Source organism: Mirounga leonina, unplaced genomic scaffold (genome assembly GCF_011800145.1).
Source record: "Mirounga leonina isolate KUSES-001 unplaced genomic scaffold, KU_Mleo_1.0 Mir_201, whole genome shotgun sequence".
Lineage (NCBI taxonomy): Eukaryota > Metazoa > Chordata > Mammalia > Carnivora > Phocidae > Mirounga > Mirounga leonina.
This window is the reverse complement of record NW_023270504.1, coordinates 23,977,716-23,997,768: the sequence shown is the minus strand read 5'-3', so window position 1 is coordinate 23,997,768 and position 20,053 is coordinate 23,977,716. Positions and strand designations below refer to the sequence as shown.

The 20,053-nt window shown below is 37.3% G+C and overlaps 3 protein-coding genes across 4 annotated transcripts in view; all 3 read right to left on the bottom strand.

Moving 5' to 3' along the window:
* Positions 1 to 10,876, bottom strand: part of LOC118025706 (C-type lectin domain family 4 member D-like) — a 72,182-nt gene extending 61,306 nt beyond the window's left edge. The window contains exons 1-3 of one of the 2 annotated variants that reach the window (XM_035028307.1): positions 10,652 to 10,876; positions 6,116 to 6,210; positions 1,533 to 1,677 (exon numbers count right to left, since the gene is read on the bottom strand). The gene's annotated coding sequence lies outside the window, so the exon portion shown is untranslated. The remainder of the gene's footprint in view (positions 1 to 1,532; positions 1,678 to 6,115; positions 6,211 to 10,651) is intronic. The other variant, XM_035028305.1, reaches the window with a different exon arrangement.
* A 2,297-nt stretch (positions 10,877 to 13,173) lies between these two features.
* On the bottom strand, positions 13,174 to 14,439 carry LOC118025704 (barrier-to-autointegration factor-like). The gene has a single exon (XM_035028303.1). It carries the CDS (start codon positions 14,181 to 14,183, stop codon positions 13,914 to 13,916), a length of 270 nt encoding a protein of 89 aa, XP_034884194.1. The 5' UTR covers positions 14,184 to 14,439; the 3' UTR covers positions 13,174 to 13,913.
* Positions 14,440 to 15,573: 1,134 nt separating this feature from the next.
* LOC118025705 (C-type lectin domain family 4 member A-like) overlaps positions 15,574 to 20,053 on the bottom strand; it is a 30,300-nt gene continuing 25,820 nt past the window's right edge. Inside the window, 3 exon segments of the mRNA XM_035028304.1 lie at positions 15,574 to 15,754; positions 16,981 to 17,096; positions 18,592 to 18,743. Coding sequence (XP_034884195.1) covers positions 15,607 to 15,754; positions 16,981 to 17,096; positions 18,592 to 18,743 — 416 coding nt within the window. The 3' untranslated portion in view covers positions 15,574 to 15,606.

Sequence of the window (20,053 nt, the reverse complement as noted above, 5' to 3'; positions counted from 1 at the left end):
TTCCACATATGAATGAAATCATATGGTATTTGTCTTTCTCTGAATGACTTATTTCACTTAGCATCATAATACTCTCTAGCAAAAGTGGAATTTTGTCATTGCAAATGACAAAATTTCTTCCTTTTTGTGGCTGAATAATATTCCATTTTATATATATACCACATCTTCTTTATCCATTCATCTATTGATGGACACTTGGACTGTTTCCGTATCTTGGCTATTGTAAACAATGCTGCAATAAACATAAGGTTGCACATACCCTTTCAAGTTAGTGTTTTCATATTCTTTGGGTAAATACCCAATAGTGCAATTACTGGATCTTATGGTAGTTCTATTTTTAATTGTTGAGGAATCTCCAATCTGTTTTCCACAATGGTTGCATCACTTCGCATTCCTACCAACAGTGCATGAGGGTATATGAACAGATTCATAATATTGCTAATTATTAGAGAAATGCAAATCAAAGCTATAATGGAATTATAATAATCTTATACCCATTAGGATGGTTGCTATCAAAAGAAAAAAAAAACAAGTGTTGTCAAGAATGTGGAGAAACTGGAATACTGTACATTCTTTTTTTTATTTTTTTAAAGATTTTATTTATTTATTTGAGACAGAGAGAATGAGAGAGAGAGAGCACATGAGAGGGGGGAGGGTCAGAGGCAGAAGCAGACTCCCCGCTGAGCAGGGAGCCTGATGCGGGACTCGATCTCGGGACTCCAGGATCATGACCTGAGCCGAAGGCAGTCGCTTAACCAACTGAGCCACCCAGGCGCCCGAATACTGTACATTCTTTGTGAGAGTGTAAAATAGTACAGTCACTATGTAAAACAGTGTGTCATTCTTCAAATAAATTAAAATTAGAATTACTATATGATCCAGAAATCCAACTTCCAATGTAACTGAAAGCAATTCTCATAGAGACATTTGCACACCCGTGTTCACTGTAGCATTAGTCATAAAATCCAAGAGGTAAAAGCATCCCAAATGTCCAACACTTGAATGGATAAATGATATGCAATATATGTACAATGGAATATTATTCAGCCTTAAAAAGGAAGAGAATCCTGTTACTGCTACAACATAAATGAACTTTGAAGACATTATGTTAAGTGAAATAAGCCAGTCACAAAAAGACAAATACTGCACGGTTCCACTTACACTCATTCAAGCAGAGAATAGCAGGCATGGTGATTGCCAGGGACTGTAGGGAGGGGGTAATGTGTAGTCGTTGTATAGAGTTTCAATTTTCCAAGATGAAAAAGTTGTAGAGATCTTTTTGCAACAATGTGAATATGGATAACACTACTGAACTGTACATTTAAAAACAGTTCAGGGCTGCCTGGGTGGCTCAGTCGGTTAAGCATCTGACTTTTGATTTCAGCTCAGGTCTTGATCTCAAGGTTGTGAGTTCAAGCCCCTCTTTGGGCTCCATGCCAAACAAACAAACAAAAAACAGTTCAGATGGTAAATTCTGTATTTTCTTCCACAACTAAAAAAAATTTTAATGCAAAATAAAGAAAAGTACCTACTGCTTCTGTGTTGATCACCACCAAGTGAGCACCCATTGCAACATAGCTCTGCTGACTCTTTGACCAAAAATTCTGTTCAGTAGAATGAAGTCGCAGCTGGAACCAAATGATTTCCAAGTACTTGGGGAACATGCCCAGACATTTCCTGTGTTTCATGAAAGAGAAGGATGAGTGCAAGATGGCATAAATAAGATTAAAGAGGTATTTTTTATACACAAAATTCCAAGGATCTGCATTTGTTTTCTAGAGATGGGTTTCTTATCTCATGTATTTACTGTTTCCCTGAATTATATAATTTGGGGCCATAGATTTGCTTTTAAATAAACATTCTTTAGCATTAAGTCTTCAATATTTACTAAGGTTTACTTGCATAATTGTTCTAGATTATCTGCAAAGAAAAATCATTATCAAGTTTTTTTCCCGATTTTCAAATCCTTTATACATTAGAAACACCAATGTCTCTCTGAATTTCAAATGACTAATACAAGTGAATAATTTTAGCATATATCTATATATATACCTAAATAATAAGTCATTTAGATTTGTTGGGGTTTGAATGTTTTTAAAGCTATTTTAATATATCTGGTCTTCTTGGGCTTAATCTTTTGATCCATATTGTTAAGATTCAGCTGTGTTATTGTATGTAGGTCTACTTTATTTATTTTTTATGTTGTTATATCATTACATATTAAGTGATGAGAAACAATGTGTAGACTTTTTTATCTTTTATAACATTATGAGTTGAATAAAATAGATAGACCATATCTGTTTCATTTTAATATTAGCTGCTTTTAGAAGTCTATCTCAATTATGTATTCTGTTCATTATTAAAGATTGCTTTTCGGGCGCCTGGGTGGCTCAGTTGGTTAAGCGACTGCCTTCGGCTCAGGTCATGATCCTGGAGTCCCGGGATCGAGTCCCGCATCGGGCTCCCTGCTTGGTAGGGAGTCTGCCTCTCCCTCCTCCCTCTCATGCTCTCTGTCTCTCATTCTCTCACTCTCAAATAAATAAATAAAATCTTAAAAAAAAAAAAAAAGATTGCTTTTCATAAAACTCCTCAAATCATTAAATCATTTTAATTTAAAAAGTCGAATTTGATGAACCGTTTTGGTGGTGGGGATTGTCTTTGTCAAATTATGTACTGCAGACATTTTTCATATGATGAATATGCTAAATCTCCAGCTCTGAGGTTGACAAAAATATTGAAAGCTGTGATGAATAGAAGCACTTGTTGGGGCGCCTGGGTGGCTCAGTCGGTTAAGCGGCTGCCTTCGGCTCAGGTTATGATCCCAGAGTCCTGGGATAGAGCCCCTCATCGGGCTCCCTGCTCAGCGGGAAGCCTGTTTCTCCCTCTCCCACTCCCCCTGCTTGTGTTCCCTCTCTCACTGTCTCTCTCTCTCTGTCAAATAAATAAATAAAATCTTTAAAAAAAAAAGAAGCACTTGTCAAAAAGGTACACTCACATTAATATTTTATTTTCCCAATTGTTCTGAGAATGGGCTCATCAAGGTACTTTGTAAGCATTAAAAAACAAGGGTAATTAATAGTCATTTGATAAGACTTACCGAAACCTTTTTTACCGTACCTCCTCAAAATTGAGAAAACAAATGACTACTGACTGAGAAATAAAAAACCATTTGCAAATTATTCTATTTGTTATTCTTTACCTTCAATAACACTGAAGAATAATCTAATCAAATTCTCCATTAACACATCATTACAAATAATTTTTGATAACAGAATACTGTATGATTTTTGGCAAATAACTCTGAAAAAGTTCAAAAACGTGATAGTCTAACAAATCACCTTCTATTCCTATCTACTTATTTATATCAGTAAGATTTATCAGTATGTGTCACTAAATTAAAAAATAGGAATAGAATTGATGTTAAATTCTCATTGTAGTAATATTAGGATACATCTGATTGCATTTTGTAAAGTCCCATTCATCTCATTAAAAGATGAGTTTCTAACAGTTTTACTTTATTGGTAATAATTTATCAAAATTTGTAATAAAGATGTGATGTTTTGAATATTATAACCTCATAATTGTAATTATAAGTCAATCCAGAAGAAATTTTATAACATGTAAAGTCTAATACTCCCCAGGAAATAAAAATATTGGACATATATTACATATTTTAGAAAACTGAAGAAGTATGATATAAAGTATGATATAGTTGAAGAGAGAAAAAGAATAATGTTGAACACTACATCAAAAATAAAATAAAATAAGGGGCACCTGGGTGGCTCAGTCTGCCTTAGGCTCAGGTCATGATCACCAGGTCTTGGGATGGAGCCCAGCATCAGGCTCCCTGCTCAGCGGGGAGCCTGCTTCTCCCTCTCCCTCTGCCTGCCACTCCCCCTGCTTGTGCACGCGCTCTCTCTCTCTCGCTCTTGCTCTCTCAAATGAATAAATAAAAAAATATTTTAAAAAAATAAATCTTTAAAAAAATAAATAAAATAAAAATTTTAAAAAGAATAATGTAAAACATCCAACTGTTAAAGAATACATGTTCATATTTTTATGAATGATGGTAGTAGGGATAACACTTCTGTAATAGTATTTAAATACTAGAAGATAGACTTTAAGAAGAGATGTAAGAGTTTTTTAAATGTCAATATTTATAATATTTCATAACTTAAAGCCTTTATAACAAAGGCTTTTGTTCCTATAACATGAATGTGATGAAAAACTTCAGATGTCCAAATAAATGTTATAAGGAGGCACATTGTCTTTCAAAATTCTTATTGGGGATTGGCAAGCAAAACAGTTTGAAAACCATTGGTCTAGGTAGAGCACAGGCCTACTGAAGAAACGGACTTTATCCAGACATCTGAACATCTCAACACTCTGACTGAGACTGTGGGAAACAAATTGGAGAAGATACATCGTGGCTATCAATTATTTTTTAACTATAATCTAAGTGGAAATTTTGTGTTTAGACTTTTATTTTTCCTTTTCATTGTAACAAGAATTTGAGAAGATACTATTGAAATTATAGCACTTTTACTTGCTGACATGTTATTATATAAAATAATTTTATCATGTAAACTTGACTCATGTAATTTGAATTAGTTGCATTGAACGGCCTCATTGGACATAAATAATATTAGGTTGGATATACTTAAGGAGTAAATTTGCAGTCTCTTATGCCACACAAATGTGGCATTAATTTAATCAATATCCATCTCTGTCTCATTCATTTCAGAGCATTCCAAAAGCAAAGGCTAAAGCGTCCACTGCTGCTTCCAAGAGGCATTCTTTAAAACTCCAGTTATGGGGCACCTGGGTGGCTCAGTTGGTTAAGTGGCTGCCTTCGGCTCAGGTCATGATCCCGGCGTCCTGGGATCGAGCCCCACACTCAGGGGAGCCTGCTTCTCCATCTCCCTCTGCCTGCCTCTCTGCCTACTTGTGCTCTCTATCTCTCTGTCAAATAAACAAATAAAATCTTAAAAAAAAATAAATAAATAAAACTCCAGTTGTGGGAGTGCCTACAAAGGGTGGGAGGAAGACTATCCTGATAGAATTATGTTTTCCTCTCCAGAAGGGCCAGCTCCACAATTGTTTGACAAAAGAATCCCAATGTGACAAGAGAACCAGAGGTCAGGGAGAGAAAGAAAATCATCCCTCACCACCCCATACACAATGTTCTTGTCAAATACCAAAAAAGGGAAAATTCCAACATCTCACAGAAATACAAAGAAACATCTGCCCTCTTTACGCCTTAAAGGTTTCTGCATAGAAGCAGGGGATCAGATTATTTAGTTCTTAAAGAAGCAAGAGTCTGAAATCTATTTGGATTTTTTTTCTTGGAAGGAGTAAGGCCGTAAAGACTACTACCAACATGCACTTGGCCTTTCTTTGGCTTTTTTCACTAGGTATAGTGTGAGGCAGGCAATGATTCTGAATTCAACTGTCACTAACTCTTCACATATGAAGTTACCAGGACTATATTTTAGAGTGAGGGCAGTCTCATCCTGAGCCATGTTCCAAGATCCAAGCTGACCAGTAATAAAGCTGATTCTTGGAATGGAGAAGGCTATTATTGAGAACTTTAGCTATCAAAAAGAGGATTTTATCCACTTGATAAGGATGAACATTAATGTGAAACAAGAACTGTTATGAATAGGGGTGCCTGGGTGGCTCAGTCAGCTAAGCCGTCTGCCTTCAGCTCACATCATGATCCCAGGTTCCTGGGACCAAGCCCCACATAGGGGTCCCAGCTCAGCGGGGAGTCTGCTTCTCCCTCTCCCTCTGCCCCTCGCCCCCCAGTAATGCTCTCTCTCAAATAAATAAATAAAACTTCTAAAAAAAAGAAATTAATAACTGTTATGAATAACTTCTAGTGTTGCCTTGAGCAAATTTCATGGTGTATGTTGGTAGCATTTATTGAGATCAAGAAGTCTGGAGGAAAAATTGTTTTGAGGGTGAATCTAGAGTCTGATATGAACATGTAAGTGTAGAAATATCTTAAAGCAGAGATTTTATTTAAAAAAAAAAAGAATAAACCAATGTTGAGCTCAACCCTGTCCTCTCTCTGAGAAAAGGGGAAGTCTGGTTAGGCATTGCAACACCTTACCTGCCATGCTTGTCCCTTCACTGAAGCCGGTTAATATTATGTATGTAGTTCAGACAGCCTTTTGTCAGTTTTGCCATATGTAAAATGATAAGTCACTGTGAAGGAAGAAGGATTAGTATTCATGTTTTTGGTTTTTTTTTTACTATAGAGCCTCATGCTTTATATATCTGTACCAAGCTGGCTTGCTTCCAACCACCACCAACTCTTCTCTCTAGGCAAGCTCAATAAAGACCATGCTGAATTATTACCTATTTGTATTCATTAATCATGTTCGCTTATATGCCCGTAACATTTATCTCTCCCCATTGAAATTTAAGTTCTATATTCCAGGGCAGATTTTATCTGTTTTCCACGTCAATCAATCTCAAACACCTAGAACAGTGATGCTCACGAAGTAATCAATAGATATTTGTTGACTCACTGGCTGTCTGTTTCTCCTTAATTTTAATAATCCTGAAGCAAGCTTGCAGATCATTTTGATATTTTCCAAAATTTCTGACTGTTGATAGCTACAGATAAACATATAGGGTAAATAACTACCAAGAGGAACCTTTAAACATTTAGACATTTTAAATATCTCAGATAAACATTAACTTTTATGTTCAAGGGTGTGCACTTTAAGCAAGACCTGTTCTCTCTCAGGTGCTGCCATAATTCTTCACTTACTCTTTCTTGTCCTTCTACTAATGAAGCTCAATACTGTCAAAACTTTCTATCTTGGAGTCCTCAATATCTGCTTCCTTTTAATGAAATAACTATTCCTAAGCCACCTTCTCTTTTGCACTTGGCCATGAAAAGTAAAGCAGGCTTTAACTTAGGTGATAATTCTGTTTTAATAAAGACTGTGTGAGGAAAAAAAAGACTTTGAGATTGATTTAGATCTCAGAAGGAACTTCAAACATGGCCCATTTGACATAGGAAGTCACTTTCACTCCCTCCCAGACTATTTGATACTATTTTTAATAACCTTATCAGCAAATAGAAAACCAAACTGTAGCTTAGAGAGCAAAAAGATCTTTATAACTTCTCACAAAATGAACTTGAAGTACTTATTTGGGGGTAATTGAATAGGGAAAAAATATTTTATTCCCTTATATCTTCAATATTTCATTTGAAAACTTTTTCTTCTCATACTGGGAAACACTCCCACATGAAAATCAAAGAGCCTAATCTCTATTATGATTATAAAAGTAATTATAGTTGTACTCTCAAAATCGGATTTTTGTGCCTGCAGAACACGTGATCACTAGGGAACCCAGTAGCAGAAGACAGTGTCTTAGAGGGTGTCTACAACTAACACACATTCATATGTGAGGTCATGATGGGGAAAGTGCTAATAAAACCAGGTGGAGTAAATCTGGAAGCAGAGTCAATTATCAAAAGATGGAAAAAGAGGAGGGACAGGAGGAGGAGGAAAAATCAAAAATGGTATTCCAAGTCAGAGATACATATTAATGGGGTAAAAGAGAACATATCCTAGGAAATCTTAATAGAACATGATAGGAAAAGGAATCAAGAGATATGACACCCAATGAAGAATTTTACCCACACAGCTCGCAATGAAACAAGCACAGAGGAGTGCTATGGAAATCATAGCAACATACCATGATCTCACTTGGGACCGCCATACTGATTTCTGTCAGATCAGCAAGAAAAATGCAGTTATCAGGGGACCAGGAAGTGAAAATTCCTAAGAAGCTTAGAGCAATGAAGAAACCAGATGAAGAATCTGAGTAATTAAAAACCTAAAACAAGAGGAGAGCTTAGAAACTCCCTCAGAATAAATAAACAGGTGCTGCCTCTATAGTCCTAAACAATCTGGGCAAAACTCACCCTCAGACACCTGTAATTTCCATTTCCTTATTCTTTCTTCTTAAATAATATATTAATGCATTAAGTCCCTGTTTTGCCAAAAACATCACTTTGTCTCCCTCTTCCTATACCACTGTATTAATATTTGGTTTTTTACTCTTTCAAGTGCTTCTGGCTCTGAGGAATTTTTCTTTCTTTCAGCTTCCCATGACTCTTATTGTGGTGTCCAATCTTTTTCCCATCAATCTGTTGTCTACCCCTTCTCTCCAGGTGACTTTTATCATCTCATCATACACTTCTACCTTCTTCTCTGTAACTGAGAAAAGGAATGCTCACCTCTTCCTTAAGGTTGCCCTTCTCATACCATTATGTGGGCTCCCTGTACTCAGAAGGTGTCTCAGACTCTTTCTCAGAAGATGTCAACTAGAGCTCTGCTTCATTCAAAGAGATCAAAGACAAACTGCTAAACACTCCTGTAAGGCTAAGATACATAAACCATACCTTGAAGGGGAAGCTGTGGTTTGGACTAAAGTTTCTAGTGATTTAAAAATACTGGGAAAAATAAAAGAGGAAATTGGGGGGCATCCGGGTGGCTCAGTCATTAAGCGTCTGCCTTCAGCTCAGGTCATGATCCCAGGGTCCTGGGATCAAGCCCTGCGTCAGGCTCCCTACTCAACAAGGAGCCTGCTTCTCCCTCTCCCTCTGTCCCTGCTTTTGTTCCTTCTCTCGCAGTGTCTCTCTCTGTCAAATAAATAAATAAAATCTTTTAAAAAAAATTTAAAAAAGAGGAAATTGAGACACATATCCAAAACTGTCCATTCTAACTTTGACAAGAGCATTCAGATCGTGTGTTCAATTCCTGACATAAAATTTCTCTCTCTGGGCACCTGGGTGGCTCAGTTGGTTAAGCGACTGCCTTCGGCTCAGGTCGTGATCCTGGAGTCCCGGGATCGAGTCCCGCATCGGGCTCCCTGCTCGGCAGGGAGTCTGCTTCTCCCTCTGACCCTCCCCCCTCTCATGCTCTATCTCATTCTCTCTCTCAAATAAATAAATAAAATCTTTAAAAAAAAATTTCTCTCTCTGATTCCTAGTTATTCTGGCATGCAAAATAAAAAATTTCATATGCCCTAAGAGAAATTTATTTGTAGGTCTTAAGTACTCACAAGTCAACCTTTATGTTGGATTTTAGGGAAAGCTTAATCCATGTATTGAACAGTGTCTTAGGAAGTAAGCAGAAGTCCTGACTGACTAGATATGGCTTCAATAATAAGGGTAATATAGAAATTACATAAAGGTCCACAGACATTGTTCAGGAATATGATTGCAAAATGGAAGATTCTGGACTCCATCTGCAAAAGCAATGAAACATTCTTATTGCATCAAGACCAATATTGGGCATAGTTTAGTAATCTTTTATTATCTCCCTGATTAGGAAAGGGGGAGCTTGAAAGGGGTGTAACATCAAAGACAGGCTTCATTAATTCCTTATAATTACTCAAGGGCTTGGGGATCCTTCATAACATACAGTCTCTAGAATGTAGATCTTTCTCTTTATTAATATCATGAATATCTCCACGTTCTCAAGTGAGCAATCTTGAATATGAAAACAAACAAGCAAACAAACAAAAAAACCCTGCTATGGATAGGTGCATATTGAACTTAACAAGCTTTTAAAGTGATGGAATAGTTATAGCTAATGATAAAATAGATATTGAGAACCCTAGAAAATTTTCCCTGGTGTTGGTTAGAGATACAACAAGTCATAAGGGGAAAAGGAGAAGTGGTTATAAAACATCTCCATCTGCTTCCAGTTCCCCTCAGAGATAAAGAAACATAAACCCAACGACTAACTCACTTGATGGTCCAAAGAAAACAGTTCTTGTAAACTATATATATATATACATATATATATATACATATATATATGAAAATCAATTTAAAGACCTATTTTCTTCTTTTCCCATCCCCAATGTATGCTCCCCAAGTCACTTTTTGCTCTTGACCATTGGCAACCCTGTGCTCTTTGTCCTGTATACATTTCTAGATTACAGTAGCAAGCTTTGAATAGAGTGCTGAGATGGTAGAAGCAAAAGCAAAAAGGAGTAGTACATCAAAATAAAATATAAGACAAAAATTGATAGGGAGAAAGGGAGATTGGATCAAAAGCAGACTTGTGGTAGGTTCAGGTGAGATGTACAGATAAATGCAGCTTATTTCAGTCTAATAAGGGAGTAAAGCAAAAACTAGCAATGGAAAAGATAATAACTTACACAGATTAAAAATAAAATCACATACTATTAGAGTCAAAGTACATATTGTTTTTTCAGCTTGAAATCTTTTAAAGGGGACATCAGAAGTGAATCAGCAATTTGAACCAAATCCCTTTTCAAGAAAGCAGCACTGGGTTGCCCTTTTGAAAATTATTGTCCATGATTTAACTAAGTAGACCCAGTTTGATTCTCTTGTTTAAGAACTTAAAGACAATTAAATCAATAGTTGGTGGCAAGCATTACCTTCTAAGAGATACTTAGATATTCTTCCAAACAACTGTGTAGAGGATATTTTTGGTATACAGACTCACATGTACAAGATATATAGCATCTCATTATTTTCAATTTATGAGATTATTATTGTTGTTTCTTATTACCACTGGCAGATAAGAAATTTCCTGTAAGTCATTCTTGGGATGATCCTTTGGGATTATATCAAGATGCTGGGGATTACCTGATTCCAAGAAATTTGGGGAAGAATGGCTGATCACTGTTCATGGATCCAGACAGGTTATGTGCCTCAAGTCTTCAGTGCCATGATAGCTCCCCACTGCTTTGAAGCCAACTTTCTCTGGCTAGTTTTTGTTGTTGTTGTTGTTACAAGGGTTGGTCTACAACAAAATAATTCTCCATTACTAGAAGTGGAACGGTTTATTTGGGTAACCTTAAATGATTTTATTTTTCTTTAGCCCTTATAAGAGGACTATAGTAGTGAAATTAACATATTGGGAAACTGAAATCAACCCAGATAAATAATGAAACTCTTCTAGGTCACTAACCCGTTTGAAATTCTGATAAAAACTTCAGATCCATTTAAAGAATTTTTTTCACAAATGCAGGAACAAAAATTATATATTTTTATATATTTTTATTGAAAACTAATTTCCCTTGGCCAACAGACACATCAAAAGATGTTCAACACTACTAATTATCAGTGAAACGCAAATCAAAACCACAATGAGATACCACCTTACACCTATCAGAATGGCTAGAATCAAAGAGACAAGAAATAACATGTTTGCGAGGATGTGGAGAAAAGGGAACCCTTGTACACTATTGGTGGAAATGTAAACTGCTACAGACACTGTGGAAAAAAGTATGGCAGTTCCTCAAAAAATTAAAAATAGATATACCACATGATCCAGTAATTCCACTACTGGGTATTTAGCCAAAGAAAACAAAATACTGATTTGAAGGGATATATGTACCCCTATGTTTACTGCAGCATCATTTACAATAGCCAAATTATGGAAGCAGCCCAAGTGTCCATCAATAGGCAAATGAACAAGGAAAATGTGGTGTGTACACACACACACACACACACACACACACAGGAAAATTATACAGCCATAAAAAATGAGTTCATGCCATTTGAGGCAACATGGATGAATCTAGAAGGTATTATGCTAAGTGAAATAAATCAGACTGAGAAAGGCAAATCTATATGATTCCACTCAAATGGAATCTGAAACAAACAAAAATCACTGAACCATGCTCTAAAAATGTTAGCTTCTTCCTTTAGACTATTGCATCTCAATAAAGTTTGGTCACTAAAAATAATATACTGTTTTATATCAGTCAAGACTTAATTAGGAAATTTATTACCTTTAATTATTAAAAAGTCAGAGTAGAATATGCTTCAGGAATAGTTGATTCAGTGGCTCAACAATACCCATAAGAAACCAGATTCTTTCCATTGCCTTACTCTTCTATCCATGGTGTTCCTGTCATCCTAAAGCTAGTTCCCCTCATAGTGATAGAATGACCATCAGTAGCAGGCAGGACTATATATTTCTCTGTTCCTATTCTTTGGGAGAGGGAGATTAGCTTCCTGATTCATCGGAGAACAAGGAGAAGTGATTCACTGGCAAACATGCAATTTGTGCCTATTCCTAAACCAACCAACCACTAGGATGATGTTTTGATTGCCTTGGACTAACCAGTATCCACTCACAGAGCTGAAAGGTCACAAGGTACCTGGGCTGCATGAAAGAAAGTGACTCTCTAAATAACATCAAAGTTTTGTTTCTAAGGAAGAAGGTATAAATAGACCAATAATATGCACCACAGTAAAATACTGGTTCTTTATTATATAGTTTCGTTTGCAACAATTTTAACTGATGTAGAGCATTTCATTTTGTAGAGAGAATGTGATTAATCAAATATTTATACTGAACATTTGGCTTAATACAGTTGGATTACTACATTATTTCTTCCATCCTTGAGTCACTGAATTCATCTTTGACAAAGTAGGTACCATGGATGATTTCTATATTGGCAAAGACAAAACTTAATTTATGTTTCAGTATTATCATCAAGACAAAATTAACATTAACAAACCCTGAAGAGTTGTCATGTGTCAGCAGATTCCCACCTTCAGAGAACTCATCCAGGCTGATCATTTTCGCTCCGATGGGCAGAAGTATTTTCCCTGGTACTAAAGATTCCACTGCTACTGCCTCCCATTCCATTTACTAAGTGGCAGGTTCACTAAAAGGGCTTTAAGTGTTGGTAGATTTATTTGTTTATATGTTTGTTTTTAATAGCAACCATAAAGATGAATGTAGGGCCTAAAATTCTAAGTATATTTCACTCATAGGCTTAAATATATCTGCTTAATAAACCAACATAAACACACTTTCTTCAAATAGTTTTGTCTGTAGTCTCTATTTTTCTTTTACCTCAAAGAGAACAATTACCTAAACTTTAATCAACATTTTAAAATCCACTTTCTAGAACACTGGTCTGAAAACAATTTTTGTTTGGTCGTACTTAGTATTTGAAAAAAAGGAGTGCTCAGCTGGATAAGCATCTGACTCTTGATTTCAGCTCAGGTCATGATCTCAGGGTCATGAGATCAAGCCCCACGCTGGGCTCTGTGCACTCATCGTGGAGTCTGCTTGAGATTCTCTCTCCCTTTCCTTCTGCCCCTCCCCCTGCTCATACTCTCTAAATAAATAAATAATTGGAAAAATTGTATATGCACACTTAATATCAAATATTTAAGAACCGCACACCTATGATGTAATATAATATGCCTACTACGCAAGAATAAGAAATTGTATAAAAAATAAACACTTATTTTGCATTTTATTTACTAATGATAAAATTAATCTATTCTCACTTTATAACTGTCAATCTTTTTAGAGACAGCAATGTGATTATGTTTCATTATTTTGCAGAATCTGATTCAAAACTAATATAATTCAAAGGTGTTCCAGGTATACATTGCTGAATAATAAACCACCCCAAAACTTAGTGGCTTAAAGCAACAATCTTATTTTTCACAATTCTGTCCATTCATTTGAAATCAGCTAGATGCCTCTTCATTTTTTTTTTTTTGAAGGTCACTGACTTTATTGATTTAAAAAACTTCACAAGGACATTGACTATTCTACCAAAAAAGGAACCAAATAGCATAAAACAGACCAGTGGGGGCAGGGGGTGAAGGAAGGGCCAGGAATCCACTCAGAAAAGCTGGTAATTGTTGACACGAAACTGGCAGGGCAAGAAGGGAGATGCATGCAAGAGCGAGAATTTCAAAAAAGTTGAAATGGTGAGGGGAGAGAACTCCCAAAGACCTTGAAGTACATCAGAAGTGAATACAACAACAGCAATGTCTTCCTTTGTAGAGGACAGGGGAGGAGTCCCCATGTGGCTGCAAACTCTGGAGACTCAATACTGGGGCTAGGGACTGGAGGCTCCCCAAGAGAGCCTCACAAGAAGGCGTCGTACCACTCTTGAAGGCACCCGAAGCAGTCCCTGGACTGCTTGGCATTGGCACCACATGTGTCCTTCAGCCATTCCCGGAAGAGATCTTCATCTTTCTTTAGCACCAGAAACTGGCCAAGGACCACATAGGCCTTGTCAAAGCCCCTTCCCTCCAGCTTCTTGCCCAAGACTTCACCAATCCCGGCCAGGCTCCCCACTGGCTTTTCCCCCATGGGCTCTGCCACGAAGTCTCGGTGCTTTTGGGAGGTTGTCATCTTGATCAGCTTAATCGACAGCTCCGGCTCCTTCCTTTAACAGCTCCTCCCACCACCCAGCTCGCCTCTTCATTTTCATATCACTCCTTAAACACAAATCTTACACAAACTCTATTACCCCACAATCTTGATTTAGTGGTGCTTTATGGAAAATTAAAGAAAATAGGATCTGAATCACATTCATAAAATGTAAGGTGGAGGTTAAAGTCCCAGCAGTAACTAATGTCACCAATTCTCCCTTGCACTTCAGTTCAAGCACACCTCTATTCTGACAATCAAAAGCATTAGTAAAGTGGTTCTTTTTGCCCTTCACTCCAACCCCATATTATTGAAATAATAGTGGGAAAAGCTCTTTGTAAGTAAGGCTTCCCTAGAATTCTTCCAGAATTGTAAGTAAGTTGCTCTCTGAAGAATAAACTGGTAAATTCTACATACAATGGATAAGATCAGATCTGTATAAAAATAACTCATTTTTAGATACAGTCAGGAAATGAGTGGCAAATGTAATTACTCCGTTGCATCAAGATAATCAGGGCATAATCTCAAGAGGTCACACTGCGATAGCCATGGCTAGAATCAGCTTTATTATGATCAATTATAATTAGCATATGAAAGCAATGAATAACAGGCTTTACTGTAAATATGTAAAAATAAATATGTTATACATTGTAGTATAAATAAAATGGTCAGTAAGAACTTCAGTGAAAAGAGGAACAAGAATAAACCAGGAGCCATTCTGAGTGGCAATCTACACACAGAAACTATAAAACTGAAGCAAAGAAAAAAAGTAGGGATTATAAATCTATGTCAACTCACTAGTAATAACTTCTAATTCTAAATCTCTAATGTTCAATTTCTGATTTCCCTTCAACTGTACACTGATGTTAAATGACAGTCTAAGACTGAACAGAGAATGTTAAGAACCCCAAATAGTCTACTGGGACAAAGCTGGAACTTAACTTCCATTGATGTGTATCATATTCCAACTGTCACATAATATGCTTCAGTTAAAGGTAATAAATATGTCTGAGAGGAATGGAAAGTAACAGGATTATTTCGCTTTTGACCAACCTCATGAAAAAAAAAAATCCAGACAGATGGAGGAACCCCATCATATAATTATATCAATATCTAACTCCTTAGCAAAATATCTAACTCCTCTAACAAAAATTTGGAAAGGATGCTCGTGCTTCCTCCATGTGTCTGCAAAAGAGCTCTCCAGTATGGTTTCTACACATGGAGAAGGCACAAATGAATGAAAGTGTATACTGATTCTATCATAAATGGAATAGGTGACAAGCCTACTGAAAAATGCTATGAAAATTCCTTACACAAGACTTACACATGAATAAAAAGAGCAAGTTAGCTATCTCTGTAATAGTGGATACCAATTCAACTACATGTTCATGCAGAATGTTCCCATTCATAAGTAGATCTTCATCACCTTGCACATCGACTTGTGATGTCCATTACAAGGAACAGTGTTCCAGCCCCATTTTCTTGTTAGATAACGAAAATGTAGCTTAACACAACCCTCATCAAGATTCCTGGGTTCACCCGAGTGCCAAAATCTGAAAGGGAAAAAATGGATGAGGTTGTTTCTTCAAACAGTGCTTTGAAAAGGGCAAGGGAGGGGGCTGGGGCTGAACCGTGTGGAAGTCAAGGTCAGATATGCCCAAATCATTCCTTCTCCAATTCTCATGCAGTTTCTCCTCTACCTGAAGCCCTGGCATTTCCTCAAAAACTGACATCACCCAGTATTGTGTCATCTTATTGCATTAAACATTCTCCTAACAGATAGCCCTTCTATTTGTCCATCATTATGTCCTGTTCCCAAGGGACTGCCAGTCCATAATCTCCCTTAAATGATGGAAAAGAAAGATTTCATCCCAGTCCCAAGTATCATTATAGTTGTTTCCTTTTTTTATATATATATTGCTTTTGGAGTCCAAAGAACTAGTTAAAACCGCTAAATCTGCTAAGATTCTTGTTATCTTAGATATGTAATTTAATTTCCCTGATTTCCATATCTAAAAAATAGAGACTAGGGCGCCTGGGTGGCTCAGTTGGTTAAGCGACTGCCTTCGGCTCAGGTCATGATCCTGGAGTCCCGGGATCGAGTCCCACATCGGGCTCCCTGCTCGGTGGGGGGTCTGCTTCGTCCTCTGACCCTATCCCCTCTCATGTGCTCTCTCTCTCTCATTCTCTCTCTAATAAATAAATTCTTTAAAAAAATAAATAAATAAAAAATAAAAAATAGAGACTAGAGTCATATTCCTGTATGTTTCACACAGTGATAGGAGGATCAAAGGTGGTATTGTACTAAAATGCACTGAAGTATTTAAGAGTTTTAAAAAAGACCTACATAAATATGAGATATTGTAACTATCAGAAGTTAGCTCATTTGCTTTATGAGAAATATTAAATCAATAATCGGCCATGATCTTAATTGACATAAATTTTTGTTATATTTAGAGATATAATGTAGTAATTAAAAGTACAGACTTCGATGTCAAATAGAGCTGGATTTGAGGATCATTTGTTGCCAATGCTAGATAATCTTTGCTGAGTTATCTAAACTCTCTAAACTCAATTTCCTCACCTCTACAGTGGGAAAAATAATACTGTGTGCTTCATAGAGTTCCTGTGATGATTAAATGAGATAACAAATAAAATTATTTAACGCAAGAGTTAAAAGAAGAGTAAGCTATTTTATTTTCATAGCTGATAGTTGTAACACTCTAAAATCCCTGCATGATCCAGGGCTCAGGATTCCTTTATCTAATTCTGTACTCACATGACACTTTCATTGTATGGTGTTTGATCAACCCATTTCCAATCTCTTTTTCCCTTTGGGTCTGACAGCCCTATATAATAAGCAGAATATGTATCCAGGTTCTGGAAGATAAAATCCTAAAGGAAGAAAAGAGTTATAGCCTTTAGAGTATTCAGGTAGAACGGAGTTCTTTACAGCCTTAGGGAGAAGAGAAGAAAAGGAAAGGATCCAGGAAGAGCGACAGGGGGGCCCTCCCCAGAAGCTGAAGTCTTCTCCGGCTGAACAGTGCAGGATCAAAGAGATCACTTGTGAGCATGATGCTTGGCTCAGTCTGCTCAGGCTGCTATAACAAAATACCACAGACCAGGTAGCTTATAAACAACAAGTTTCTTTCTCACAGTTCTGGAGGTTGGAAATTCCAGATCGGGGTACTAGCATGGTCAGGTGAAGGCCAGCTTTTTCTCCCTGTGTCTTCACATGGAAGAAGGGGCGAGGCAGCTGGGTGGGGTCTCTTTTATAAGAATACAAATCCCATTCATCAAGGTTCCACCCTCAGTATCTAAGCACGTCTCAAAGGCCCCACCACCAAATACCGTCATATTTGGGGGTTAGGATTTCACCATATGAAGTTTGGGGGAGACATAAACATTCAGAATACAGCAATGTTCAACACAAATGGAAGCAATTTCTATCCAGGATCATAATGAATTCTCATCTCAGATTCACTTCCCCCTTTCACTAAGAGGTGGTATTCTTCAAAGTCATGCATGAAAAATTTTTTTGCAGATTCAATCATTTTCCTTTCATAACTTCTTTAACTTCATTCCTGATTGTTGACGTGATTCTTCATGATTGAACTTTGTTTCTCTATTGCTATAATACCCCTTTCTCAGTGAAACAGTTAATAATTTATAAAATATTTACAGGTTGAAATAATAAACTGATATTCAGCCTAAAACATTTTCGTTCTTCAACTCGAACCCCACATATGATACTTTAAATGCCCCAACTTATTTTGGGAGAGATTAGTTTTATGGAAACAGGAAGAAGGTGTAGCATGTGAAGGCTTAGGTAGCCTTTCTTATCAGTTTTACTAAAAGCCTTCTGCCATAACACCAATATTCCAAAACAGTGAAAAACCTCCTTAGACAAGGGGCGCCTGGGTGGCTCAGTCGGTTAAGCGTCTGCCTTCGGCTCAGGTCATGATCCCAGGGTCCTGGGATCGAGCCCTGCATTGGGCTCCCTGCTCGGCGGAGAGCCTGCTTCTCCTTCTCCTTCTCCCTCTGCCTGCAGCTCTGCCTACTTGTGCTCTCTCTCTATCTCTCTGTCAAATAAATAAATAAAATCTTTAAAAAAAAAACAAACAAAAAACCTCCTTAGACAAGAGAGGTATACAAAAACTAGGCAGGACTCCTGACTCCATCATCTATTAGAAAGTACCTGTTAGGTGCGCCTGGGTGGCCAGATGGTTAAGCGTTTGCCTTCGGCTCAGGTCATGATCTCCGGGTCCTGGGATCAAGTCCCGCATCGGGCTCTCTGCTCCTTGGGAGCCTGCTTCTCCCTCTGCCTCTCTCTCTCTCTCTCATGAATAAATAAATAAAATCTTTAAAAAAAAAAAAAAAAAGAAAGTACCTGTTCGTCCTTGGTGTTTATCACCAGCAGGTGAGCCTTCATTTCTGAGCAGTTCCTCTCACTCTCAGTCCAATTTCTTATTATAGTAGAAATAAAGTAGCAGTTGGAACTAAATGACTTCCAAGCCTTTGGGCAGCAGCTCCAATCTTTCTCTGTATTGACAGAAGGCCACAGATGTCCAATAAAAAAGAAAAAGTTTAAGTTTGTTGTATTACAAAATTCAGGACCCAGGAAGACCTCAAGGAAACTGGAACTTGCATCTTCACCCAGAAGTGGCAAGGAGCCCACCAATCAGGTGTCAAAGAGATCAAGTCTACCTATCTCAGGCAGTAACAAGGTAGGGTCCCATCTCCCTTGCCAGAGTGGTGTCAGAAAAAGCCAGCTAAAACAGAGGGTTTAAAGAAGATCCAGATTCTTAGATATTACACAATAATATCTAGGTTTCAATGGAAAATTACCCATTATACAATGAATTACAAGTTCTCAAAATTAATTAAAAAAAATTTTTTATTAACATATAATGTATTATTTGTTTCAGGGGTACAGGTCTGTGATTCATCAGTCTTACACAATTCACAGAGCTCACCATAGTACATATCCTCCCCAGTGTCCATCACCCAGCCACCCCATCCCTCCCACCTGCCTCCACTCCAGCAACCCTCAGTTTGTTTCCTGAGATTAAGAGTCTCTTATGGTTTGTGTCCCTCTCTGGTTTTGGCTCGTTTCATTTTTCCCCCCCTTCCCCTATGATCCTCTGTCTTGTTTCTCAAATTCCTCATATCAGTGAGATCATATGACACTTGTCTTTCTCTGACTTATTTCGCTTAGCATAATACCCCCTAGTTCCATCCACATCATTGCAAATAGCAAGATTTCATTTTTTGATGGCTGCATAATATTCCAGTGTGTGTGTGTGTGTGTGTGTGTGTGTGTGTGTGTGTGTATCACATCTTCTTTATCCGTTCATCTGTTGATGGACATCTAGGCTCTTTCCATAGCTTGGCTATTGTGGGCATTGCTGCTATAAACATTGGGGTGCATGTGCCCCTTTGGATCACTGCATTTTTATCTTTGGGGTAAATACCCAGTAGTGCAATTTCTGGGTCATAGGGTAGCTCTGTTTTCAACTTCAAAATTAATTTTTAAAAAAGAAAATAAATACATGCCAATATCAAGATAAAAGAAATATTAGAATTATCTGACAAAGTTTTTTTTTTTAATTTTTTTTAACATTTTATTTATTTATTTGAGAGTGACAGAGATAGTAAAAGAGCACGAGTGGGGAAGAGAGGGAGAAGCAGGCTCCCCGCTGAGCAGGGAGCCCAATGCAGGACTTGATCCCAGGACCCTGGGATCATGACCTGAGCTGAAGGCAGACACTTAACTGACTGAGCCACCCAGGCACCCCTCTGACAAAAATTTTAAAGAAACCATAATAAAGATGCTTCAACAAGAAAGTACA